General features: G+C 44.4%; 1 protein-coding gene and 1 long non-coding RNA gene across 4 annotated transcripts; one reads left to right on the top strand and one right to left on the bottom strand.

Annotated features, from left to right (window-relative positions):
• The first annotated feature begins 311 nt into the window (after positions 1-311).
• On the top strand, positions 312-26697 carry CLTA (clathrin light chain A). 3 transcript variants are annotated; one of them, XM_083420371.1, is made up of 7 exons: positions 316-733; positions 14946-14983; positions 17227-17344; positions 18921-19032; positions 22562-22615; positions 25011-25046; positions 26205-26697. In XM_083420371.1, exons 1-7 carry the CDS (start codon positions 520-522, stop codon positions 26374-26376), a joined length of 744 nt encoding a protein of 247 aa, XP_083276497.1. In that variant the 5' UTR covers positions 316-519; the 3' UTR covers positions 26377-26697. The 3 variants fall into 3 exon arrangements, with proteins under 3 accessions (XP_083276499.1, XP_083276497.1, XP_083276498.1); XM_083420372.1 differs by lacking the exon at positions 22562-22615; XM_083420373.1 differs by lacking the exons at positions 22562-22615; positions 25011-25046 and having other exon boundaries at positions 312-733.
• Positions 4766-14935, bottom strand: LOC310668021. The gene is made up of 3 exons (XR_014506551.1): positions 9182-14935; positions 5206-8821; positions 4766-4956 (listed from the first exon to the last, which is right to left on the bottom strand). It is a non-coding gene; the product is annotated as an uncharacterized lncRNA (long non-coding RNA).
• Positions 26698-27408: the final 711 nt, after the last annotated feature.

The following is a 27408-nucleotide window of genomic DNA, read 5'->3' as shown; positions in this document are numbered from 1 at the left end:
ATTGACCGTTGCTGTGTTTTTATGCCAACCGTTTATAGAGATTCTCATGAGATGCGCAGTTGCCCCTCACGAAACCATTCGGGCGCCGTCTTCCTCACAGCGCGACCGAGAAGAAAGTGGGGGAAGGAAGCCGCCTCAGCGAAGCGCCGGGCGGGCCGCGCGTGCGCACTATTAGGCCACACCGCCCTCCCTCAGCGGAGAAAGAGGGAAAGCGGGGGAAGGGAGGTAGATCACGTGCGGCGCGCCCCGCCAAGCCCGCCTCCTCGGCGCGCTGGTTGGCTCCCCGTTTCCGTCCCCCTCTCAGCCGGTTGGTGGCGCGGCGCCGTCGCTCTGGGGAGCTTTCCGTCTAAAAGGAGCGGGGAGGCAGTGCTGGAGTTGGCAGGTTCGCGGAGGCCGGAAGTAGTAGCCGAGTCCGTTAAACGGTCTTTCCTTGGGCGCTCTTCGGCTTCCCGCTCCCCGCGCGGCCCGTTCGCTTCCGTTGGCTCCTTCCTGCCCCGCCCCCCTCCTCTTGCGCCCACCATGGCCGAGTTCGATCTCTTCAGCTCCCCTCAGCCGGCGGCGGGAAACGGAGCGCTGGGCGGCGGCGGCGGCGGCGGCGGCGGCGATGAGGACCCGGCCGCCGCCTTCCTGGCCCAGCAGGAGAACGAGATCGCGGGCATCGAGAACGACGAGGGCTACAGCATCCTGGAGAACGGCGAGGTGCCGGCGGGGATGCAGGAGGGGCTGTCCGCGGGTAAGCTGCGTTCACGTGATGGCTGACACGTGTGAAGGGGCTGACGCGGGTATAGTTACTCCACGGCTTAGAACTCTTGCAATATTGGAGGGGGGGATGGCAACTATGGGGTAGCGCGTTCATGTGGCGCTTGTTCGGAGACGGGGCGGAGTAGAGAATAAGGGAGCGAAGGTAGTGAGGTGTAGTGGTTAGAGCATGCTAAACAGTGTTCGAAACTGAGATATGAAAGCTTAGGAGCTCAATGGCACCTTAAACCTAGGTTATGGGCGCAACAATGGAATGTCCAGGCACACTTTTTTATAAGACTACAAAGTGGAAAATGAAGGAACTGCAGCTAAAATATTATGTTCATTTCTCACATGGTTTAGTCCTTCCTCTGCCCGCCTCCCCCCCCCCCATATTCTTAAGAGCAGGGGTAGGCAATCTAAGGCCCGGGGGCCGGATCTGGCCCAGTCGCCTTCTAAATCCGGCTCGTGGACGGTCCGGGAATCAGCATGTTAGAATGTGTCCTTTTATTTAAAATGCACCTCTGGGTTATTTGTGGGGCATAGGAATTCGTTTATTATTATTTTTTCAAAATCTAGTCCGGCCCCCCGCAAGGTTTGAGGGACAGTGGACCGGCCCCCTGCTGAAAAGGTTTGCTGACCCCTGGATTAGAGAGTCTTACCTGGGCAAGACCAGTGTTCAAATTCCCCCACTCATGGCGTGACCTCGTGACGGAGGCCAATCAATGCCTTTCAGCCTAGTCTACCTCGCAGGGTTGCTGTGGGGATGAGATGAGGATGGGCAGAACCATATGCGCTGCCTTGAGGTCCTCTGGAGGGAAATGCGACCAGTCAAGTGACTGGATCTCATCCGTTTCCATAGCCCGCTTTCGGCCCCACTTCTGGAACACGAGAATCACAGTACATACAAGCTGCTACTTATTACACTTGGCCGATTGCATGTGTGAACCGACATGATCTGCCTTGAACTGTTTTCTGTAGTAAATCAGTTTAAATTGTACAGCAGATCCAGCATTGTGTGACCCACCCAGGGGACTTTGTTCAACAAAATGTTCTGAGTCAATAAATATAGTACCGTATTTTTTGCTCTATAAGATTCATTTTTCCCCTCCTAAAAAGTAAGGGGAAATGTGTGTGCGTCTTATGGAGCGAATGCAGGCTGCACAGCTATCCCAGAAGCCAGAACAGCAAGAGGGATTGCTGCTTTCACTGCGCAGCGATCCCTCTTTCTGTTCTGGCTTCTGAGATTCAGAATTTTTTTTCTTCTTGTTTTCCTCCTCCAAAAACTAGGTGCGTCTTGTGGTCTGGTGCGTCTTATAGAGCGAAAATTACGGTAATTATCTTTGAAATGTATAGCGCTTTGATTTAATGTTCTCCTTTAGTGAAATAAAAAAGATAAAACGTTTATTAAAAACTTACCCACACCCAGAATTCTGCAGTTCAGATTTACTGCTTCTGAGGCAGCCTCTACACACATCTTAAGGATCAATGCTATTCTGCCCTCGTAAGTTTTTGGCTTCAGCTGAGTATATTTCTTAACTATTTCACCCTAAGTGAGAGGGAAACACCATTAAGCTTCTCAGTACATACAAGCTGCTACTTATTACACTTGGACGATTGCACGTGTGAACCAACACAGAGAGGTCCTAAGGAGCTCCTCTTGCTTTAGGCTGCTTCACTCTCCTTGCGCCTCTGGTGTAAAAGCAAGAGTAGCCTTTTAAACAATAACCCCCGGCCCCCAAATTTGGTGCTTGATAAAGTTAAATGGTGGAGGCCAGTGGTGGTTATTCAAGAGTCAAGGAGAGTTGGTGATGCAAAGAGGCAGGGCTACTGGTCTCCTCTTATTCTCACTTCTCTGATTGCTACTCTTTAGTTTAGATCCTGATCCCAATTAGCTGGGAGCAGGCCCCATGGAATCCAATAGGACTTACTTCTGAGTAGACGTTGTTAGAATTGTGCTTCTAATCTTTTCCCCTCTCCTCCCCATCATTTTCATTAGTGGCCAGCTACCTTCCCTTCCCACATTTATTTAGGAAATGAAGCTCTCCAGGTGTTGTTTTTTTTTAATCACCCTTTTGGATCCACACCCAATATTATGGCTTCCCAGCAATTGGCAAGCCAGGAGGCTTTGGGTTACCTGTAGGTAGGGCTTGATGGAGATGCCCATCCCTGTGTTTATTTCATTTTATCTTCTCAGAAGACACACGCTCTCAGAACATGGCGACTCTCTTTAAATAATTTTACCAAAAATGCTGGCTTATACAGTATAGTGCATATTAAATACGCAAAATACTCTCAGTAAACCTTTTACAACAGAGGCTACTTTTGCTGAGGCACATTCTGGTGATTGTGAATTGCAGTGTCAAATCGCACTTAGGGCTGTATAGCAGGCTAATGGGGGAGATGAGGCCATTAGCTGGAAAAGCTCAAGCCAAACTCTTAGTCACGTAGAATTATAGACTTGTAGAGTTTTATGGTACCCTGAGGATCATCTAGTCCAACCCCCAGTGGGGCTCAAACCACAACCTTGAGATGGAGAATCTCATACTCTACCAATCACCTGCTGTGCTAGTGTTGCTCAGGGTTGCAGTTGTAACCTCCCAAAGCTTAACCCCACCCACCCAGGTTCTTAAAAACATGACTCTTTTATTTTTGCCACTCAGTTTCTGCAGGTTTCATTATAGTAAATCTCTTCAATTCCGTCTTATCCTCTGTTGATAGATATTTTCTCGGTCATACTAAAGCAATAACTTGATCTGTTCTGTGGTTTCCTGTTGAGTTTTTTTGATCACGTGACATAAGTCAGTTAACACAGCTCCAATATTTTATTTATTTATTTTAAAACTTAGATCCTGCATATTTTCAAGAAACCCTCAAGGTGTTGTTGTTTTTTTACAGCATTAAAATGGCCAGACGAGAGAGGGAGAGAGAGAATACACACGCTATTTTATGGAATTTTGTTCATCTGTTTTATATACATCACAGTGGACTCTACTGGGGGAAGAAAATAATAAAGAACAAAATATAAATTATAGACATAATTATAAAACATACAGATCAGCAGCATATAAGACAGTAATAATGAGAAATTATCATTAACAAAACTCCAGAAAGCAATTAAATAACAAAGCAGTGATCAAAAAAAGGAACAACAGTAATTATAGCCGCAAAAACAAAAGGGAATAGGAAATGTGGGTTAAGTCGTGCTTGAGGGAGAAATTTTTTTTAATCATTGTATGTTTTGTGAACTTGGAGGCTCTTCTGAGTTCTGAAAGGTGGTATAAATTGATTTTATAAAAACTGGAGGTGAAATAATTTGCAGCAACACAAGAGATTACAGCAAACGACTTAACACACAACTGCAGAGCTGTCAAATGTAATTTAGACTAGCACAGAACATTGGTTGCGTTGTACTCGCAGCAACGATAACACGTGATCACTTCCCTCTGAAGCATAACTCAGCCTAGATCTGCCCAGTAGCAATTTTTCCTTTCCTGTGAGAGCTGTCATGCCCACAACATTGGGTGTCTTCTGCTATCTGCAGTTTTGGCTGATTATTCTCACTGAGAGGCAGGCTTAACTATGGATTGAGCTAGTTCTCCAGGGGCCTCAGCATCCTTATATCATCAGGACCTGTCAGGATCATTATAGCCTCGGCCCAGTATAACTGAAGGAGCGTCTCCACCCCCATTGTTCTGCCCGGACGCTGAGGTCCAGTGCCGAGGGCCTTCTGGTGGTTCCCTCATTGCAAGAAGCAAAGCTACAGGGAACCAGGCAGAGGGCCTTCTCGGTAGTGGTGCCTGCCCTGTGGAGCGCCCTCCCATCACATGTCAGAGATAAACAACTACCTGACATTCAGAAGACATCTTAAGGCAGCCCTGTTCAGGGATTTTTTAACGTGTGACATCTTAGTGTATTTTTTGTCTTTGTGGAAGCTGCCCAGAGTGGCTGGGGAAACCCAGCCAGATGGGTGGGGTACAAATAAATTATTATTATTATTATTATTATTATTATTATTATTATCATCAACAATAAATGAACTTGTCGAGTGCTAGAATGATTTGGGTAACGTGGTGGAGCCCAGTGAACTGAGTAGTACTGTATTTCTAAAACTAAAAGTACTGGGTTTCCTTTGAAACTTAAAAAAGAGAGAGAGACTGCTGGATATGGACTAATTCTTCAGAAAGTATTTCAGAGACATGAAGCAAACGGCTGATTCTCACTACAGTGGTGCCCCGCAAGACGAATGCCTCGGAAAACGGAAAACTTGCAAGACGAAAGAGTTTTTCGTTTTCTGAGCTGTTTCGCAAGACGGATTTCCCTATGGACTTGCTTCGAAAGACGAAACGTCTTGCGCCTTTTTTTTTTAAACCGCCAATGCATTCCTATGGGAAACTGTCAATACACATTGGTGCTTCGCAAGACGAAAAAACTCGCAGAACGAATTAATTTCGTCTTGCGGGGCACCACTGTACTGACATTGCCAACTGGTTAGATCCATACCAGTATCATCTCAGTGTACTCTTGAAACAGGTCTCTTGTATTCTAGGCATCTCTTAGCTCTTTTTTAAAAAAGAATACCTAGATGCAGCAGTAAATGAAAGTATTAAAATGTCTTAAGATAAAGATAAGCTGCCCAGTACTAGTTCCTTGGAGTGTGGTTAAACTGACAGCAATAGCCCAGCACCAAACATAAGTATTGGGCATAAATAATGCTGATTCTGCAGCCTTAACCAGCTATATTTCTCCCCAGTGAGCTCATCTCTGGTATATCTAGTGCAGCTGAAGGAACGTGATGTTGCAGGCAGATTTGGGAGAAGTAAGAGATTGGTTTGGAGGCAATTGGACTTCCCCAGCCTTTGTCTTGTCTTAAAATGCTTCTCCTCCTACTCTTCTTTATATATAATTGAGGGCATTCCAGGTTTTAAGCACATGGATATGTTGCATGCCATACATTTTCTAGATTCTGGATGCTTGGAGTTATTAAATCAACTGGTTGACTTATCTTCCATCAGTGCAGAAAGGTGTTGGCTTCCTCTGGGACTGAAGCACATTTGGCGCTAGGAATTGGGAAAGCAAATGGTAAGGTGAAATGCAGCCAAACGAAACATCTGGTTTTTAAGAATTGGCAGTTCTCTGCTGCTTCACTTTTTCTAAAGACAAAAACCTCTGCATCATTAGGTTGAAACAGTTGATTGGAGAATTCCATAACTGTTGCCGGCTGCCTTGTAAGAAAGAAAAGACGCTTGAGAGATGGATTCTTCTTCTCCAGCCCCTGTGGTTTTCAAATTGTAATCAGGAAAAGACAGGCTCATTAGTGAGATCAGTATTTAGCAGATCACTTGCCCATGCGCCACTGGAGAAGATGACGAATGGGTACCACTACGAGAGAGCATTGACCATGTTCTAAATCACTCTTCCATGGGTATGTGGTTGGACACTCAACATGTCCACTGGACTAGATAGGCATTTAGGCTGACCCAGCTCCACTATTTTGCAGGGCAGCAATTTACACTTAACAGACTTAGTTAGTGCCACATGTGAGCCATGGGTATCTCTAGAACATGCCCCAGAAGCATCTGTAGCATGCTGGTGTAGTTTGGCAGATGCGCACAAGTTTCATCAACCCAGAAATGGTTTCCTGAAGGTAAATGTTTGAATAGCTACTGGCTTACTTTATTGGAGGTTATAGCACTGGCTGTTGTTTTTTAAAGCCCTAAATGGGTCACGACTGAGATATTGAAGCAATTGCTGCATCCTATATGGTCCTTCCTGTCTCTTAGGATCAGAAAGGGAGGCCCTTCTGTATGATCTGGTATGTTTGGCGGGCATATGAAAAGGGGCATTTCCCATTGTTTCACTAGGGTTGTGAAACCTGCTCTAGGATATTTACCAGGACTGTTTTCGCTGGTGTCTCCTGAAGACGTTCTGGTTTCTTCAGGCATTTGGATGTGGTGTTAAAAGTGGCTTGACTTGCTCTTAATTTAAACCGCTGGTCGCTTGGGTTCTGCTTTTGAAAATGGAAAAGTGGGATCGAAATTAAGTGCCCCGATCTCAATAGTTTATTTACTGTTAGCACTTCAGAGAAAGACGCTTACTAGCACTATTGTCTTTGGCAAAATGACCCACACACTGTTTAAAAAACAGGAAATGGTAGTATAGAAAAACAATCTTTTGCACTATAATGGGAAAACATTTTAATGAAACATGTGCTTTTTGTGACCAAGTACATGACAAATATGCTGATAGGAAGTTTGACTTGGACTTAATTCTTGTTTCAGGTGTACTGGGCCAAACCTTCAGAAATAGGATTCACTTTAAATCTGCACAGGCTCTTTCATCAACTTACTATAGTTGATGGATGGAAATAGGGCATGTATTAATAACGACGTTGCCATTTTATGCAAGCACAGTGGGACTTGCATTCCACTAAGCTTTTGTGGAAAGATAACCAACTAGACTTGCTTAAGAGGTGCTAATGAACTCTTTTTATCTTAGAATTCTGAAAGGCTTTGCTTATTTTTGCATGTAGAAGTTGCCTTTCTGCAGGTTGATATAAATAGGGAAAGAGAAGCAACGAAACTAGTTAAAACACTAACAGTACCCTCTCCCATTGCATACATGGCATTTGCCAGGATCCATCCCCTCTTCTGTTGAGGTGAGAGGTAAGTAGTAACCTGATTGGCTACCGAGATGCCTAAAAATTGTGTACCCCTACCAGTGAATTTTCACTTTCATTTGTGATACACTGGTAAATAGAAATACGTTGGCAAAAGGCTGTCCAATTTATTTCTTAATGCAGAGCGAAATTAACTAGCTACATGGGGACGAACTGCTTTTTTGCACCCTTGTTAATTTTAAGCACTTAAGCAGGGAGAGCAGCTGGGGATTTTGTGGATTTACTTTTTATAACTCGTAACCTTCCAGACCATCTTATTCAATTTGTTGCTATTGCAATGTGTGGCTTGTGCCAAGCTCGACTCTGATTTGGAATGAAATACGGTATCCCAGCGGTAGTTGTGGCATCTTAGGTGCTTTATTGAAACTACAGTGTGAGTAAAATTACATAGTAAGAATGACTGTTTTACGAGTGGGTGTCTATGAAAAGATGCCCTGGAGTATTCTGTAACAGAGCTGATGACTCAGTAGCTTAGCAGCATTTCTCATATCTAAAAAGAACAATGTGGATATCCTGCGGTGATAGGTGATGGAGAGAAAATAACATTTCTTCTGATTTTCTAAAACTAAATTTCCCAGCGATCTTAAAACACAGTTTGTATTACTACTGTCATTCTCATTTCTGGATATTCAATATAGATAAGCACTTCTAAAAGCAAATATTCAAATGTTTTATGAACAGCCATTGACAGATTCCTGTAGCTGTCAATATGACTGCATCACCACATAGGCCTGGTTGAAATACTTACCTGGGCAGTAGTTCTTGGGAGATGGAAAGGTGGACATGCACCCTTCTCCTAAAGTATGGGTAGGCAAACTAAGGCCCGGGGGCCCAATCACCTTCTAAATCTGGCCTGTGGGCGGTCTGGGAATCAGCATATTTTTACATGAGTAGAATGTGTCCTTTTATTTAAAATACATCTCTGGGGTATCTGTGGGGCCTGCCTGATGTTTTTACATGAGTAGAATGTGTGCTTTTATTTAAAAGGCATCTCTGGGGTATTTGTGGGGCATAGGAATTCATTCCTTCCCCCCCAAATATAGTCTGGCCCCCCAACAAGGTCTGAGGGACAGTGGACCAGATCTCCTGGAAAAAGTTTGCTGACCCCTGACCTAAAGTAATGTATTATAGTCTTTTACATAGAAATTCACATGTACAGTTATTCTTCTGAAATAAAGGGGCAATAAAGGATAATGGAAATTGAGTCTTCATGGAACTGCTGCATAATATATTACTTTTGTTGCATTGTGGAGAAGAGGTTCATGCTCTCGCATGAATGGATTGCAATGCAGGTGAGTGTCAGAGTTCTGCTCCACATCTTCCCAGTGTGGGCCCCCATTATGTTCCCACTTCGGAACTTTATTTTTATTCTAAGAATATACTTATTGGCACACTAGTACTTCACTTATTTAAGGGACACAGGTGGCGCTGTGGGTTAAACTACAGAGCCTAGGACTTGCCGATCAGAAGGTCGGTGGTTCAAATCCCCGTGACGGGGTGAGCTCACATTGCTCGGTCCCTGCTCCTGCCAACCTAGCAGTTGGAAAGCATGTCAAAGTGCAAGTAGATAAATAGGTACCGCTCCGGCGGGAAGGTAAATGGTGTTTCCGTGTGCTGCTCTGGTTCGCTAGTCATGCTGGCCACATGAACCGGAAGCTGTATGCCGGCTCCCTCGGCCAATAAAGCGAGATGAGTGCCACAACCCCAGAGTCGGCCATGACTGGACCTAATGGTCAGGGGTCCCTTTACCTTTACCTACTTCACTTATTTATCAGAGTAGACTGTGTGGGATGAAGAAACCATGTCTGGCCCCCATTTTTGAAAATATAAAGCCTGGCTGTTACCCGGATCTGTCCTGTGCCTTATGCATATTCCTGGTTAGGCAAGAAGCAGATGTAAAGAGTCTTTATATTAACAAAGCTGGAAATAAATTTTGCACGGTGTACTAGAGTCTATTGAAGCCAGACCAACATAAACTGCTTTTCCCTTTTACATGCCTTTGAGAGAACACCATATTTAGCAGTTGAGGACAGAATCTGTTATTAGCAGAAGATGACTTTTTGCATTTTTGAGACTTGTACTCCCTTAAACTTCTAGCCAATACTACACAATTGGGCTTCAGTTTGCTTACGATAGTATCCTATTATATATGAACTGGGAAATAGTGTTACCAGTGTGAGGAGAAAGCAGTTGCTTTCAAGTCCTGGTTTGCTCCATTCCTCAAACCAGTTTCTCAGAAACTGTGGTTAAATTAATCAAACTGTCTTTAGCGTGCAGCTTTAAGGCTTGTGCACATTGTGGATTAATAAGGTGGACTAGTGAGTTTCCATTTGTTTGCCTCTCTTCAGGCCTCTGAATTGCTGTGTTGGATTACTTTGCTCGAAACATTGTTGTAGCGGAAAGATGAGGGCATTGATATAGAGCTACATGTCACATATATTTTCATGTTCCCCATTCTTGATGTTTTGCCACAAGGGTTGTCAATCTTTTAGCCCCAAGATCCACATAAAGCAGCGGCTGGGCAGTTTGGGGTAGGCTGGCACAAATGGAGGGTCACTATGAGAATGGCAAAAGCTCTAGTGTATCTTAAGCATGTTGTCCTTTTTCTTCTTCACAATCATGTTTATTAATTTTCATACAAAAGCATATTTTTTTAAAAAAATAGAATAGACAATACTAAAGGGGGAAAAAAGAAGAGAAAATAAAGAGCATAAAATACTTCCCACATCCCATATAATACTACATACACTAAAACCTAATTAGTTAATTAAAATCCATCTTCATAAGCATATTACTTGACTTCCTCTGATCTCTTCCATCTGAATTTCCTTGTAATTAAATGTAGCAGTTTCCAATATCATTATTTGTTCTTTTTTGCCTTCCAATGCTATTCCCTGAGCACCACACAGCCATCGCTGTGAGTAGTATGAAGTGCATTTTAGGACATCAAGTTCTAAATAGTTCCTACTTTAGCAAGGCTTGCACAGCTTAGGATCTCTACTGGGGTGCATACATTTTGGTCTTACAGCTGTTTTTGAAGTATAGTAGTCGTACCTTGGAAGTCAAACGGAATCTGTTCTGGAAGTCCATTCGACTTCAAAAGCATTTGGAAACCAAAGCGCAGCTTCTGATTGGCTACAGGAGGCTCCTGCAGCCAATTGGAAGCCGCGGAAGCCCCGCCAGACATTTGGCTTCCAAAAATAGTTCGCAAACTGGAACAGTCACTTACGGTTTTCGATCGTTCGGGAGCCAAAACGTTCAACTCCCAAGGTGTTCGGGAACCCAAGGCACAACTGTATCAACTTCATCATCATGTTAGTTTATTCATTTCCATAGTTAAACCATGGTCAAGATGGCTTACAACATGAAAAGATTTGCTCAGTTAAAAAAATGCCAGAAGTAGTCATAAGCAATAAATAAAAACGTTTTAAAGTGGGGTTCTAGACTAGGGTTGGGGAAGCATTTCAGTTCAAAGGCCACACTTCTTTGTTGTGGGGGCCACCAAAATACATCCATTCACCCATTAATTTTCTTACTCTTAACCTGCCGCATTAAGGCTTGGAAAAAGATTCCTATTTCAGGGTGCTTTTTTCAAGCCAGATTGTGTGGGGCCATTTCTGCTGGAGGCGGCGGTCACGCTGTGCAGAGAGTTGCATCAATTCACATATCTCGCTAACCTTTGAACCTGCACAAAAAGAAGATTAGCACTGTTCTCGCATTGCAGATTGGTCGTGGTAAGACTGAAATGTAGTAGCTTTGAGTAAATCCCTTGCGTTCATTGCTGGGGTAAGAAAATTTGAACCTAGAACTCCTTGTAAGTCACTTCTTTTGCTCTTAACAATTATGAAAATTTTAACTGCTTTTGTATTGGAAATTCCCTTTTAAAACCTTCAGGCTAAATGCATTTAGGTCTCTTAAAAGCCAGGATGGTGGCATCAGTCTTGAGTCTATATCTTCACAGGACGGACCTGTGGTCTTGTTAGCATCGCTCAGTTTGAACCCACCTCAAGAAAGCAAATGTTGCTGTGATGGTTTAGGCAAGCGCTGCATATGCTCCAAATGAGAAAAAGGAAAGAGAAAAGGGAGCAAGGTTAGGAGAAATATATGTGCTTTCTTTGCCGTCTCAGGATGTTTTGTGGGCTGTATTTTGCTTGTTGAGTCACAGGGTGCCTAGGCTTGACTTCAACCTTCCTGTTCTGATAGTGTTTCCCCAAAGATAAGATGGTTTTGGATTTGTTAAAACAAAAACTGACCATGGGAAGCAGCTGTTTGTTCTTTCTGGCAGTTCTTGATAGCTTCTGTCTCCTTTGTTCTTAGTTTGTGGAAATAGGTCCTGCAAAGGAATCTACACTTAGCTGATCCCTTCCTTGGAAGATACTGAAAGCAGTATACAGTCGTACCTCTGAAGCCGAACGCCTTTAAACCTTTTAGCTCCCAAACAGTCAAAAACCGGAAGTGATTGTTCTGGTTTTTGGACGTTTTTCAGAAGCCAAATGTCCGGCACGGCTTCCGTAGCTTCTGATTGGCTGCAGGAAGCTCCTGCAGCCAATCGTAAGCTGCGCCTTGGTTCTCGAACCATTTCGGGAGTCAAACGGACTCCCAGAATGGATTAAATTCAAGAACCAAGGTACAACTGTACTGTACTTGCAGGTCAGTGTTTCTTCTATGTCTGACTGCGTGCTAGCTTATAAACTTGGCCAGCAATTGTTACCCAGATTACTAATACTAAATAATGTGGGCACTGAAATCTATACAATGTTGGGTGTTGTTACGTCTGTGTAGTAAATCAGTTCGTTTTGCTCTGGTATTTTGCAGTATGAAGAGATGGCAGTGACTTGAGCTTGGTGAATTTTACTTAGAAGGATATGTCTAGATTCCTTTTCAAGCCTCCTAAACAACTTGCACCGCCTTAAGAGACAGGAGTGGTGAAGAATACGTTTTAAAAATGGGAATGGGAAACCTGTGGCATTCTAGAAGTTGCCTGGCTCCAGCTCTCATCATCCTTTATAGTCTGTTATGTTGTTTGTGACTGGAGGAAGTTGAGAGTCCAGCTGCATCTGTCGGGAAGCACAGTAGTGTTTTGATGTACTAACACAAAGTAATTAAATCATTTACTCAGTGTAAAATAAAAACCAACATTTAAGCAACTAAGGCCATAGATTTAAAAGCAAAGAGTGAAGAAATGAAAGCTTCTGTATTGCTAATTAAACACTGTTAAGCCCGATGAAAGAAATGTGCTTACTGCCTTCAAGTCTTTGGGGAGGGAGTTCATCATGAGGTTGCTGTCACAGCATGTGCAAAATACCTAAAATAAATATTTTCAGGCAATTCAGGTTAAGCTCCAAGGCAGTGTGTGTATCAGTGAAATAATGTATATTTGAAACGCTGTTGAAAAAGATTGCAAAAAGATTTTTGTGACAGTTTTGGGTCACTTCTGGGTTCAGTGTGACGCACGTATGTGCGGTCATGCACATACTGAGAGTGCATAAATGGTGGGTTGCCTGTATTTACAAATACCTAAAGGAAATGGTATTGAATTTTATGATGCCATTGAGTTACCTTTGAGTAAACCTTAGTTTAACTTGTTGCTAATTATGGTTTTAGGGACGCGGGTGGCGCTGTGGGTTAAACCACAGAGCCCAGGACTTGCCGATCAGAAGGTCGGCGGTTCGAATCCCCGTGACGGGGTGAGCTCCCGTTGCTCGGTCCCTGCTCCTGCCAACCTAGCAGTTCAAAAGCACGTCAAAGTGCAAGTAGATAAATAGGTACCGCTCCGGTGGGAAGGTAAACGGCGTTTCCATGCGCTGCTCTGGTTTGCCAGAAGCGGCTTAGTCATGCTGGCCACATGACCCGGAAGCTGTACGCCGGCTGCCCCGGCCAATAAAGCGAGATGAGCGCCGCAACCTCAGAGTCTGCCACAACTGGACCTAATGGTCAGGGGTCCCTTTACCTTTAATTATGGTTTTAATGCTGATTAAGTGCTGCCTTGGGAGTGAAGGGAGGATTACAAATACCTTAAATAAGTAGATGTATGCCGTTTATGTAGCATTTCACCATTTTTTATAAATGCTAAGATAATGTTGCAAAGTATTTGTCCATTCCTGTGCTTCTGTACCATATGTTTTTGACACTTCTTCTGATGTTCACTAGTTCTGTGAGGTGAAATTCAGAGCGACACTGAGATCGCTGTCAGTGCAAGCATTTCGGCACAGTCTCCCCTCATTCCCCCTACTCTGTTCTGGGAGAACCAGGGTGGGGTACGTGGGAAGAGGGGAAAGCCCTGTTGCGCTAGTGGGACTCACTCCACTGACTTCTGCTGGCACAACTATTTAGTTGAATCCAGTCCAAATCTAATACACCCCCCCCCATTAATGCTGTATTCCAACACCTGAATAACCAGCTCTTAATCATTGGGATCATTGTAGAGCAGGGGTAGCAAATGTGGTGCTGTCCAGATGTTGTGGGCTACAACTCTCGTTGGCCCTATTCTGCTTGGTCCGAGGTGATGGGAACAGAAGTACACAACATCTGGAGCAGTGTTAGAAACATATATATATATATATATATATATATATATACACACACACACACACATATACACACACACATATATAAGCTAGGTGCCAAATGGCCCCTTAAATCAAAGTTAGAGTTGCCAAAATGGAAGGTCTAGTTGCCATTTTGGGGCAATGGACTGACTGCGATTGATTCTCATTTAAACATCTGGCTAGTTCAGATGAAAACCTTGAGCCAGCTTAAGATCTTTGAGTACTTAAAGAAGAAAAGTCACTTGATCCAGGGACAGTCCACATACATATTGACCTATTCCAACCACTTTTTCTTAATTGTGGCTGCTGCTGATCGGGCAGCAAAGAAAAAAGCATTTTGGTTCCAGAAATTCATTTTTATTGTGCACTTAAAATATAACTGATAGAATTCTACAGGGTGGGGTATTAGTGTGTGAAAACAGTCCAGATTCCCAGAGGATGGGGATGTCAGGCGCTATCCTGGCACCTGGGCATCTTCACTTTGTCGCAGGTGGTCGAAAGCCATGTGCAAAATGTGCCTGTGTCTGATCAGGATGGCTATCCCTGCTGCATAGCTTATGAGAACTGAGCAGAGAATCTTTTCTGCCTACAAACTGAATGCTAGTGCAAAGCATTCCAGGTGCTTCATAACCACAATTGATGGATGCTTTTTACAATAACCTTGTAGACTCCAAGATTATATTGCAGGGTATTGGGGGTGAGGTTGAAAAGTAATGGATTCCCCATGATCGCCAGGTGTGTTCTGGATGAGCCTCGGAACAGGTTTTATCCGCCTCTTGTTTGCCTCCAGTCTACACCATCCTTTTCCAATTCCCTGTTGAGAGAGTGCCTGAAGCCTGTGTCCTCGCAGCTATGTAAAAACCCTCCAGTCTTTTCCCTCCTTACATACTCTCTGAACTGCGGTTATTGTCTTGAAAAACACTTTCTTGTAAAAAGAAAAGAAAAAAAAAGCTAACAGATAAATTCTTCTTCTTCTACAGATTCAATTGACGGGGTGACGAACGGTGATGTCTACCAGGTAAATGGAAGTGAAATGAGCTTTAAAGCAACGCTAGTTGTTGGATGACTCTCCCGATAAAGAGTTTTATTATTCCTCTGGCTTTTGCTCCCATCCAGACCGTCAGCAGATTTGCGCTCGATTGCCGTAATGGTGTTTGCCTCTTACATGCCAGAGCTGGCAAAGGTCAACAAGCCCATTCTTTAACTGAACAAGGGTGGAAGGGCCAGGCAATGGGTTTTGTGGGTTAAAAGCACTGTCAGTCCTCATCTGCCTCTCCACAGCCCACACACCCAAGAATGAGCAACTGAGGTGGATGAAAGGAAGAGTTCTAAAGGCTTCCATTACTGTCCTTGTGGGAAGAGGTCATCTTTTGCCTCTGTCTACACGGAAGGAAAAGAAGCAGAGGTGCCTTAAAGCACGGGTAGAGCAGGGAATTAATCAGGAAGCCCTTAGATGGGGTGCCTGTTGCCTGCTTCTGCCACAAAAAAAATGGATTTTAAAATGTGCCTGTTCCATTTTGGGAAGCTGTGCCTGGCACATGATCAGTGTGTTTACAAGTGCGTGTTTTTCTCTTTCTACTTTATTTTATTTTTTGCTACATTTGTACCCACCTTTCCACCAAGAAACTATCGGTGGCATACATGGTTCTCCCCCTCCCTATTATATCCTCACACCAACCCATTGAGGCAGCCTGCGAGAGGCCAAAGCTTGCCCCAGTGAGCCCCATGGCTGAACGGAGATTTGAACCTGGGTTTGCCACCCGCTAGTCTGGCACACCAACTGTTAAAGTATGTTGGTGTTTCAGCAGCAAGGGTGTCATATATCTGTCTGAATTTGTCCTTTTAAAGCAGCAGATGTACCCCTCTAAAAGTCTGGATTTGGAAAAGCTGTGCAGCCTAACTAGTATGGGCTGTTGTTAAAGATCAGTGACATCAAACTTAATGATAGTAGGGAAAATCCAACATGAACTTGGGATTTATTGTACCAGCTGCTTATTTTCTTCCACCACTTTGTATTTTGGAGAGAATTGTTAGATAATTTGTCTTGTCTTGGTGCATTCTATAAAACGCAGTTTCCAAAACTTGGGTCTCCAGCTGTTTTTTGGACTACAGCTATCATCCCTAGGTAGCAGGATCAGGAATGATGGGAACTGTAGTCCAAAAACAGCTGAAGACCCAAGTTTCGGAAACCCTACTATAAAGCAACAGTCTTTTGAATACCGCTGACGCTGTAAAACAGGTGATGGGTAACCAGTGTTGTGGGATGGGTGGGAGAAAAAGACTCATCAATATGTCAGTTTGACATGTTCCTTGGGTGCTTCTTTCTCTTCCTGCTCCCTACACATTAATTGTTGCAGGGGTGCAGTCCAGGTACCTCCTACAGGTTAGTATTGTGATGGTTGCTGACACAAGAGTTGCTTCTAATCTGTTAATTAGGAGTGGAGGCAATTTAGGTTTACTATTTCATATACCGTATTTTTCGCTCTATAGGACGCACTTTTTCCCCTCCAAAAATTAAGGGGAAATGTGTGTGCGTCCTATAGAGCGAATGCAGGCTGCGCCGCTAAGCCGAAAGGCAGAACAGGGAGACGGAGCGCTGCGGAGGGCTCCGTCTTGCTGTTCTAGCTTGGGGACGGCTGCGCGCAAAGCCTCTCCAGGGCAGCGGGGTGCCTTCACCCCACTCTCCTGCAGAGGCTAGCAAGGCTGTTCTCAAGCCAGAACAGGCTCCGTCTCGCTGTTCTGGCTTGGGGATGGCTGCGCGCAAAGCCTCTGCAGGGCAGCAGGGCTCTGCACTCCAAAGGCTTCAGGGATCTTTGAGGCTGGGGGTGGGGGGAAGCACCCCCAGCCTCACAAGCTCTGGTGATTGTACCTTGAACGCACCTTGTTTTACAGGGGGAGAACAAGGAAAAAATATTTTTCTCCTGTTCTCCCCCTCCTATGGTCCGGTGCGTCCAATAGAGCGAAAAATACAGTAGGTAGGTAGGTAGTCTGGACTAGCAGTTGAGGCAGGTAGCTCTTTTTCTTAAAGACCAGCCAGAATCCCTGTTTTCTGCCCTTGTTTAAAACATTTCCCGCCCCCTTCATTTGAAGCTAATGTCTTATGGCAGTCTCCCTGCACTAGTCATTTTGGCTCAAATCTCTTCACCCTTAGATCCTGCTAATTTTTAAAGTTTTTTACTACAAAAGTAGCACTATTTTAAGGAACTGCATTTTTATCCAATGGCTATCACAAAATGATTGATCTTTTTTGTGCGGTTCAAGGAGAGCAACGGTCCGACGGATTGCTATGCAGCTATTTCGCAAGCCGATCGTTTGCAGACAGAGCCAGAGAGCATCCGCAAATGGAGAGAAGAGCAGCTGGAGCGTCTAGAAGTACTTGGTAAGGGCCAAGGAACACGCCCACTTCTACCCTAGCTTCTGACAAGACCTAAAGAGCAGTGACGGTGCCTCCATCCCTTGTTCTGAGATGCAGTCAAGGGCCGGTTTGACCCCCATCCCAGGGTGAATAGCAGAATTGGTTGGGATCTCCTTGAATGCACCTCCCTCGCTTTTGCACATAAGAGGAGAAATCTATTACCGCTTCTGTCGCAGTTCTGTTGCCCTCTGCTTGCAATACGCATAGGAGACCTTGTCTGAACAGCCTCAGCACTGGATCCTGCACTAGGGACTAGATGAGAAAGATCCTGGAGACTGTTGGTCATCGTCAGACCCTCCGTTGCCTTTCCCTTCTGTAGCTCCTTTTGCCATAATGGCCCGTTTTAAGAATTGGTGCCTTGCTTCAACACAGGAGAGAAGCCTGATTCCTTATTGCCTTATGTATAGCTTCCTATAGGCAGCGTTGGGTAAGCACAAAGTACACAATCAAATTTCTTGCCTATAGTAACTCAAACTCCTGGAAATTAACGCAAATGTATATAGTTACCCCTATCTTGTTTATTTCTCCTTTTGCCAGTTATGAGGGAGGGGTTGCATTGACAATGCCAGCTTTAGTGTCCTGAACTCCTAACCTGGGCTGGGTGACCAGCAGCCCTCTAGATCAGGGGTCAGCAACCTTTTTCAGCCGTGGGCTGGTCCACTGTCCCTCAGACCTTGTGGGGGGGATGGACTATATTTTGAAGAGAGAAAAAATTAACGAGTTCATATCCCCAGCAAATAACCCAGAGATGCATTTTAAATAAAAGGACACATTCTACTTGTGTAAAAACACCAGGCAGGCCCCACAAATAACCCAGAGATGCATTTTAAATAAAAGGACACATTCCACTCATGTAAAAACATGCTGATTCCAGGGCTGTCCGCCGGCCAGATTGAGAAGGCGATTAGGCTGCATCCAGGCCTTAGGTTGCCTACCCCTGCTCTAGATGATGCTAGACTCCAACACCATCCATAACCGTTGACTGTGGAAGTTGGGAGTCTACTAACCTCTAGGGGGTGCCTTAGTTCCCCCTTCCTTACATTACCCCTGGCAATCTTAGTCAACTGATCCGCTGTCTGCCCATACCTTCAAGCAACTCTTGCAACCGAAGGGGCTAGGGACTTCTCATTTTTTAAGAAAAGAAAGAACAAATGAGAGCAGAGTTAAGAACTGCTGTGGGTGTTGGTCAGTCTGGTGAACATTTGCAAAATTACATGGAGAGTTTGGGAAATGGAGACAGAACAGTCAAACTTGTGCTACCGGTTGAGCTTGTGTACCTGAAGCTAAAGCTTATCTCTGGATTCAAACCACTGAACCCCTCTGTCCCTGCTCCAACAGCCCTTTAATCCAACACTGTTACTGTCAACACCGGGAGCATTTCGGATATCAAGCTGACTGGTTTCTGCTAGTGTGGTGACTCTTCGCCCTCCAGCAGCTCCCTGCCTCCCAAAGCCTTTGCCTACTTATAGTTCAGAATCTTAGCTATATTTAGCTCTGAGAGCAAATGTCCGTTCATTCTCGTCTGCCTCTGTTTTAAAAGATGCAAACTCTCGAAAGCAAGAAGCAGAGTGGAAAGAGAAGGCGATAAAGGAGTTGGAGGAATGGTATGCGAGACAAGACGAGCAGCTACAGAAAACGAAAGTGAACAATAGGTAAGGAGGGTTTGCCAGCTTTTTTGTGGAGGGGACTGAGAGGTGGCTGTGGATCAGCTGCAGCCCAGATGGCATTTTCTGGTGTATGGCCCAGGGCCAGCATGGTGTTGGCCCCTGCAAACCATAAATAGCCAGCCTCCAGAATACCCACCCCTATGTCCTCCCCTCTCTTGTGTGAATTCCTCAACCACTCCCTTCCATTGCTTGCCATTTTTAACTTTGGTGCAGTTATTACACTAAATGATGGGTGAGGCCTGTGGAGGGAATCCCCTTCCCTTGGACAGAAATGGCAAGGAAGCGGTTATTCCCAAGGTTAGGTTTGTTGTGATTTGCAGGGAGCTGCCATTGTGCCTGCACAATGATAAGCCCGACTGGTGCCCGAGTCCTGTGGGTACCGCTCCCGAAGATCAGACCTTGGTTACGACATGCTGCTATTTGTATAGGCAGAACCCTGTAATATGCAAGTTAAGAATGGCATATTCCTTGTAGAATAATGGGGAAGGCAAAAGAAGTACAGTGGTACCTTGGTTCTCAAACTTAATCAGTTCTGGAAGTCCGTTCCAAAACCAAGGCACGCTTTCCCATAGAAAGAAATGCAGAACAGATTAATCCATTCCAGACTTTTAAAAACGACCCCTAAAACAGCAATTTAACATGAATTTTACTATCTAACACGACCATAGATCCATAAAATGAAAGCAATAATCAATGTACTACACTATAAAATAAAGACAGTATTGTAGATGATTAATGTTATAAAAAAAATCTTACCTGCACTGATGATAGTTATTGTTTGGATGAGGGCCTTTTATCCATTTCTGCAGTCACACAATCAATCAGTCAGTAGCTGAACTGGGTTCCACACAGTCACAAAAACAAATTAATTGAAAAAGCCACACAAAAACCCCCGCAAAATAAATACCAAAAACAATAAGCGCCAAACTTAATCCGTTCCAGACGTCGTTTGACTTCCAAAATGTTTGAAAACCAAGGCACAGCTTCTGATTGATGCAGGCACCCCGGAAACAATAGCCAACAGCAGCATCGGACATTTGGCTTCTGAAAAATGTTCCAAAACCAGAACACTTACTTCCGGGTTTTTAGCGTTTGAGAACCAAGGTACCACTGTATTACCATGCTAAGCAGCCCTTCTAAGAGCTACATGGTTCTTTCCCATGTCTCCTTAAAAAAACCAAAATCCAACTCTGCTCATGGCAAGTCTGGAAAAGGAAAAGGTGACATGCTGAATTCAGAATACTTGCAGTTTCTCATGCCAGCAAAGGTGAACAGGCTTTATCGTGCAATTCAACACGCTCATGAAACTAGGCCACACAAGCTGCTCAACAGTCTCCCGTGCAGTGTAGTAATCCTCATTTTATTAAGGGGGCTTATTTCTGTAGTAGTTGTGATTCTTCAGGGCAAAAGTCTTTTTCAAAGAGAATGAGTGAAAGAAAAAATTGCAGGGTGTAGCCAAATCTTTGAGCATGTCTCAAAAGAGGAGTTAGAACTCTAATGGTTATTAGTCCTGGGGAAGCCAGTGTAGAGCCGGATTGAGTTGCCAGTTTTATGCCAGTATTAATTTAAAACACTTGGCATTGTCTGGGCTTTCTTCTCAAGCCGTATGCTTGGACGCATAATAACGGCAGCAATGATTCACTAGGACTCAGGCAAAATCCACTGGGTGTCCTCAGCCGATGGAAATTGGCGGAACCAGTGAGACTTCAGCAGAACACGAATGCATAGTTGTATTCAGTGTGTCTTGCCTTAAGAGCCTTTTTTTGCATGTTTGTTGCTGAAGGCCTCCTTTATAAATCAACTAACAAAATAAATACTCTATTGTAGGACTCCCTGAGAAGTAGTAAGCAGGCCACTCATTTAATTGAGCTTAAGTGTACTTTGCTCTCTGGTTACGGTGTATTGACTCAAGATATTGTGGGTGGGAATATCTTAGAGGAGGAGATTTTGTAGCACAAAATCTGATGATGATGATGATGGTATAAATTAGCAGGGAGGTAGCTTGGTCTTTGTCTGCTTATTGCTCTTAGCTGATCATTTGTTCTGTCCTTTCCCCCCTCTCATTCTTCCCCCCCCCCGACTTTCTATACACGACTAACTGCCTTTTATCTTAAGAACCAACTCTCAAATCTAGAAGAGACCTGCTTCCTTCTTGTTGAAAACTACAAGCAGCCAAGGGGGGGAAAGCAGAATCCTGTCATTCCTCAAAAATGTTCAGAGTGGGGTGCCTGAAGTCACCTTTTCTGTTTTGCCAACAACCTCTGATGTGTTTTAGGCTAAAATGTGGCTATTTATCCAAGGCTGTGGATGGAGCTTTGTGGCCAAAATGTGGATTTGAACTCAGGGCATCCTAGTCGTATTTACTAGTGGCAGATGTGTCAGTGGTAGCACAGGTTTTTGAACCCTGCTTTTGTGCCTTTTTCATAAGCTAGTAAGGCAGCTGGGTCTATAAAACCAACAAGTTAAAAATCTACCAAATCCACAGTACACTATTTTTGTTTCAGGTGACCAATAATTCAAATTAATACTAATATTTTCCTGCCTAGGATAGTTCAGAAGTCCTGTAGCTGCATTTCTTCTTATTTATCCCCCATTTTTTGTTTGTTTCTTAACAGATCAATAAAATATTATCCCCCCACCCCACCCCAAAAAAGTCCCATAGCCTTCAGTTACCTTGGATTGGTCATGAAATTAAGGATGACTGTATTTTTCCGTGTATAACATGCCCCTGTGTATAAGACTCCCCCTATTTTTGGTGACTCAACATTAAGAAAACGGTGAGGAGATTGGCCCCATGCATAAGACTACCCCTCCTTTTTAAACATTTTTAGTAAAAAAACAACCCTGGTCTTATACATGGAAAAGTACGGTATTTCTTCCTTTAATTGCTAGACAGAAAACCGAACTTGTCTCTTACTTAGCTAAGTTTCACAGTGCTGCAGTTTTGAAACTTGTACAAATATGCGAACTGTTTAAAAAGGGGGATGACATGACAGAGCACAGATGTCACAGGGCAGTTTGCTGGTGCAGACATAATGCTTACCTGTACCGCTCATTTGCTTTCTGGCACAATTCTCTTCCTTTCTTGGCCTTAACTAAAGCACTAACACAAATGCCTAATGCAAGCCAAGGGCCCTAGTGAGTCACAGTTTACAAATCTATTTCAGTAGTTACAAGCAGAGTGCCTTGGTTTGCATTGGTGCACCTGTAATGCCGAACCATAAGGAAGGCCTGGGCTGGGAGGGGTGGTGTGGTTGAGCCTGACTCTCAGTATGAAAATTATGGTGTGTTATTGTACCTTGTACCTGCTCTGGACCAGAGCATCCTTTTAACGATGCTTAAACCATTTTCTTAATATTTTTCCTGCCTGGGAATTTCTTAATATTTCTAAGGTCTTGTTGCATGTTTTAATATATTAAGCCTAATACGACTACAGCTGTTTTTTCCTTCTGCTTATTCTTCTCTTTTTCTCTCCTGCCTGCTTGCCTCTTCTGTGGACCACCTTGCCACCTAGGGTGGCAGACGAAGCTTTCTTCAAACAACCCTTCGCTGACATGATTGGTTATGTGTATGTTGCCTAACTACTGTTTTGTTTGTTTGTTTGAACCATTCTCCATCGGCTTCACTTAGCACTTCTGATCTGTGAGGCTTACTGTTCTCAAAGCGTCCCGAGAACAAACAACTCGGGGCAGAGAGGCACGTTCTGCAATAGAGCAAATAGCAAGGATCCAGGATGTGGGGCAGGGAGAGTACAGCTTTCATTCATAAGATGAAAAGGCATATTTAGTGGTGGTGATAAAGTAGGAATACTGAAGCTCAGCGATGGCCATCTGGCATCTTTGCAGCCACATCTGGTCCATGAAGCAATTCATGGGACCCTTGGCTGTCCTACCAACTTTTAATCAACATATAATGAAAGTTTACAAGTAAAACTGAAAGAAGGAAGAGGGGCTTCCTAAGCTGGAAGGAGAGATGTTCCACAGCTAATCTTTTTCTCGTTTGGCTTTTGAATAAAATGCTGAAGACCTTCATTTCTGGGTGGCACAGATTTGATTAGAACCTGACGATCCATGGAAGGATGTAGATTGTACTGCAAAACAGACTTACTCCCTAGTCCAGGGGTTGGCAGCCTGTGGCCCATGAGCCACAAGCGGCCCACGGGGGTTGTTTAAGCGGCCCATGAGCCACCCCCGAACCGAGCCGCCTGCTCGGCGAGTCCCCATGTGCGATCCGACCCATGGAGCGATCTCCACGGCAGTGAACCAGCCCAGGCGAGGTAAACCTTGCCAGCCCCTGCCTAGTCTGACAGCTGATGAGAGAACAGCATGGTTTCTGTTACTATATGGGAGTTGGCCATCCATGCTGTGGCTGAAATAAAGTGGTAGGATTGAACATTGCTTGCTGCTAAGTCACACTGCCGAGTTCTGTAAGTCTTGTAGGAAGTGGGTCTGCCTGAAAGGGAGCTGTCAAAGGTATGTTGGAAAGGAAATGCCTCTTAACAAAGCGCAGTTGAGATTTTCCCCAACTAAATTAAGCCGACAGGTATTTGGAAATCTGAAGATTGGAAGAACCAGTGCTTGGTTATTTCTGTGTGCCAGCAGCTAGGTGCTAAACAGCAACATATTGCGCAGTTTAGAAATCTGGCCATATAAAGTTGGGTGCCAGGAGCATGTCCAACTTCAGAGCTGCATGTGTGCTATAATAGCTTTAAAAAGCTGTGCTTGATGAGCAGTAAGTAGTATATAAAACACAGGATAGGAGTCAGTAGGGAGTGCAGAAGGCTTGGATGCGTTTTATCAAATTAATTGATTAAAATGCCAATTATGTTGGCATGAAGTATGGTAGGACTGCTATATACTACATGAATAGGTCAGATTTGTTGCACTTCATATAGAGAAGAAATAACCAGTATCTTTCTATTTCTGGAAGTTAGACTTTTTTTACTCTAATATTAGATTCATTCTTCTATACCAACCTCAAATCTACAGGACGACCATTTCCGTACTAGGAGTGCTTGCACATGTGATGTTTCTTGGTTGGTTGGTACTCTGAATTAGGAAGTCTTCCGCCCTGCAGTGCACATACTAAGAAGGTGATGGTCCCTATGCTGGTTAGTGCTAGTCAAGACTGAGGAGCAGGATCGTCATAGGAGGCAGAGCTGTTGCCTTGCCAAATAGTGGCAATGCTTCTAAGCCAGCCTTCCCCAGCCTTGGCTCCTGATACGTTGATGGATTACAAAACCTGTCATCCCCAGTCAGCATGGCCAATGGCTGGGGATAACAGGAGTTGCTGTCCTGCAACATCCGGGGACCCAAAATTAGGGAAGGCTGCTCCAAGCAATGAAAAGGAGCAAGAGCAACACAGTGCCCTTGTTGCTTGTTTGGTTTTTGAAAGCCGTCCCCTCCCCAGTGACAAGATCAGGAGGCGGAAGAAGTTGCTCTGCCTCCAACTTCATGGGGCAAGCTTTATTTGATTGACATGGCTCCACTCAAATGACCCATTGGGAAAAACAGATCAAACTGGTGACCCCTTATACATCAGGTCCTTCCTGTTTCACAGCCTGTCTGGTCCACCAGGAGAGATTCATGACAGCACCTGAAGAGGCAGATGGTTCTTGCATGCAAGTTTCTGTTTCGTGTCTTGTATTTAAAGCCTACCCCCCTACCGGTGGAAATTTGGTTTGGCAGTTACCTAGAATAGTGTTGGACTTGTGAAATGCTGGACTCACAGGTGGCGTTTGCCCTTTTCTGTTAATGCAGAAGGACTTGTTTCCCGTAGCCAGTGGGGAAGAAAATTCTGCAGTGCCGTTGCTGCAGGATAACATGGGTGGCATGTTTTCCTGACTGTAGACGGTGCTGCGAGAAATGCATGTCTGGCCAGCTTTACTTATCATCTGCATTATGCTCATTTTCATTTTCTATATCTGACTTAAACTCTCCTTCTTGTTTCTCTTCACCTTTAAGCACAAACATAAACCATCCTTGCTACAGCCTAGAACAGTTAAGTAAATTCTTCACTGCCCCTTAAGTGTCTTTGTCACATGAAATAGCAGTGTTGTAGTGACCCCCTCGTCATCAGTGGTGTTTGTAAAATACAATCATCCTTGTGAACTGTGCTTAACCTCATGGGATCCATCATCATTGCTTCTTTTCTATACTGCTTGTTGGAGTAGATGAAGTCATCCTCTTCCCTCTCCCATAATTAGGGTGCCCACGGCATCCGCCCATGTGTGAAATCCAGGGCATCACTGTTTGCTTTAACTAGCCGTTGGGGGTGGGAATCATTCTGTTCATGCAATACGGTTAGCAGTGCACCAGTGTTGGAAGGATAACATAGATTCTTACAGAGATGTCCACTGAGCACAACTGTGTGTATGGAGGAATAGGCAAAGTTATCCTCTGAGCTGACCTTTTGTTGATCTCTCCTGCTCCAACCGATACCATCAAGTCCATAGCACTTACAAGCATGAGGCCTGTGACTCTTTTGCTGCTTCACCATAGCATTGGAAATGCTGTCATATACTCTCTTACACTATGGTTTTGTGAGCCTTGGAAATGGTGGCATTTGAAAACTTTAAGGGCAGTTTTTAGTACAAATTCCTAGCATACTCAACCGGGATGGTTAGCGCCCCCCTCCCCAAATAATGTGTGCCCTATCCAAAACTTGAGGATGATAAGGAGATTGGAATCTTGCCTGACCCTACCAGTTAATCTGAATTCTGCGCATTGGATGATGTCATGTTTGCACAGGGACCTCTGCATGTAAAGTCCACCCTTTTGGGCTCCAATTACATAAATTGCACACCTTGATTTTGTGGCAGTCCCAGTCTCCCTCGCTATACATAGCCGGTGTACCCTTGAACAGCATCATGAAGGTACCTTGTAGTTCAAGGCTGGGTTTATACCGTTCGCTTAAATTAAACACCTGTATTCCAACATTTTACCTGGCTTCTCCGGTCCTGTGGGCCTGACTCGCTACCCCATCTCCCTTGTCAGGACTTTTTGGGGAGGAGGATGTGGGGGAAGACCTCAAGGTGCTACAGTTGACTTGAAGCCCATTGTGTGTAGGGGCGAGGGATGGATTCCAGGAAGCAAGGGGCTCCTGGGGGCAGGGAATGTCCACGGATGAAATCAAACATTGCACTGCATTGCTTCTAGGGCAGCTGAAGAAGCCTTTGTGAACGATGTTGACGAATCTTCCCCAGGCACGGAGTGGGAACGTGTGGCTCGGCTCTGTGACTTTAACCCCAAGTCAAGTAAGCAGGCAAAGGATGTGTCCCGCATGCGCTCGGTGCTGATTTCACTCAAGCAGGCTCCGCTGGTTCGCTGAAGGGGAAAGCGTACGCCACACTACAAATGCAATATCTTTAACTTTACTCAGAGAAGCTGTGTTTGCAGTAATTGGATTAATTATGTTTCAATGTTTTTTGGGTTTGTTTTTTTTGTTTGGGACCAAACCTCATGACGTACTTAGAGTTTGATCATTGTTTTGTGATTGCATGTTTTCCCCCCCTCCTCCTCTCCCCCTTATCCGTGTCCTCCTGGTTGTACATTACTGGGAAGAGACGTCAAGAACTGTAGTCTTTGGGCTCTCTGGCGCAGAGACTTGACTTTCAGCTGTACTGAAAATTAAAGATCTGTTTAAGCGGCACTCTTGTGTGGGATTTAATAAGTCAAGGCAACTTTCTTGTTAAAGCTTGCACAGTAGCTGGGCTCGGGCCTGTATGGCTGCTAATTTTAAAGAATGTGTTTCGAAGCAATCACGTTCTTAATGGTCCTATAAAAGGTAAAGCAAATGGAGTTCTCTTTTTACAGTTATCATCTAATGCACGGCCCTTTCCACTGTGTTGTTTTTTTACAAGAGGCTTTACCCCCTACAGCTGTGCCTTCAGTGGAATAAGCTGTAGCACCAGGTATTAAGGCAGATGGCTTGGGGGTTGTTACATACATTCCCCCCTCCTCTAACTGCTAGCTTAATGTAGAGCTGTGCTTTCTTTCTGAACTGCTGCCGCTCTTGGCTGGTGTGTGTTTAGAGGAATGGTAGAAAAACTGGAAGTGGTTAACAGAAACTGGGTCCAACAAATGGAACCTGTAGGTAGGTTTGGGGACGGGGGATGTCTCTAGTGCGAAAAGGATTTCCAAATCCAGAACTTGAGGGTACTTTAAATTTTTCCAGATGGCAGCAGGGAAATTTCCTTCGGTGGCAGAAGTCATTCTTGAGTGATACAACAGGAAAAACCTGTATGTAGCTGGTGAAATTATATTTGTTGTCCAAGAAACAAATGGCCAAGGAACTTGCCAATGCTGTTCTTAGCATGTGGCAATAGTTTAGCTTTCTGCCTAAAAGCCACCTCCAAAAGGT

The sequence above is a fragment of the Podarcis tiliguerta genome, assembly GCF_965153285.1.
Source record: "Podarcis tiliguerta genome assembly, chromosome: 17".
Lineage (NCBI taxonomy): Eukaryota > Metazoa > Chordata > Lepidosauria > Squamata > Lacertidae > Podarcis > Podarcis tiliguerta.
Note: the sequence above shows the minus strand (reverse complement) of the source record. Positions and strands in the feature narration are given on the sequence as shown.

Bases quoted from the DNA above. Each gene is read 5' to 3' on its own strand.
- CLTA (XM_083420371.1), top strand. From the start codon at position 520: ATGGCCGAGTTCGATCTCTTCAGCTCCCCTCAGCCGGCGGCGGGAAAC. The intron at 14,984-17,226 runs GTAAATGGAAGT...GTGCGGTTCAAG, and splicing joins CGAACGGTGATGTCTACCAG to GAGAGCAACGGTCCGACGGA. The intron at 19,033-22,561 runs GTAAGGAGGGTT...CTTGCCACCTAG, and splicing joins AAAACGAAAGTGAACAATAG to GGTGGCAGACGAAGCTTTCT.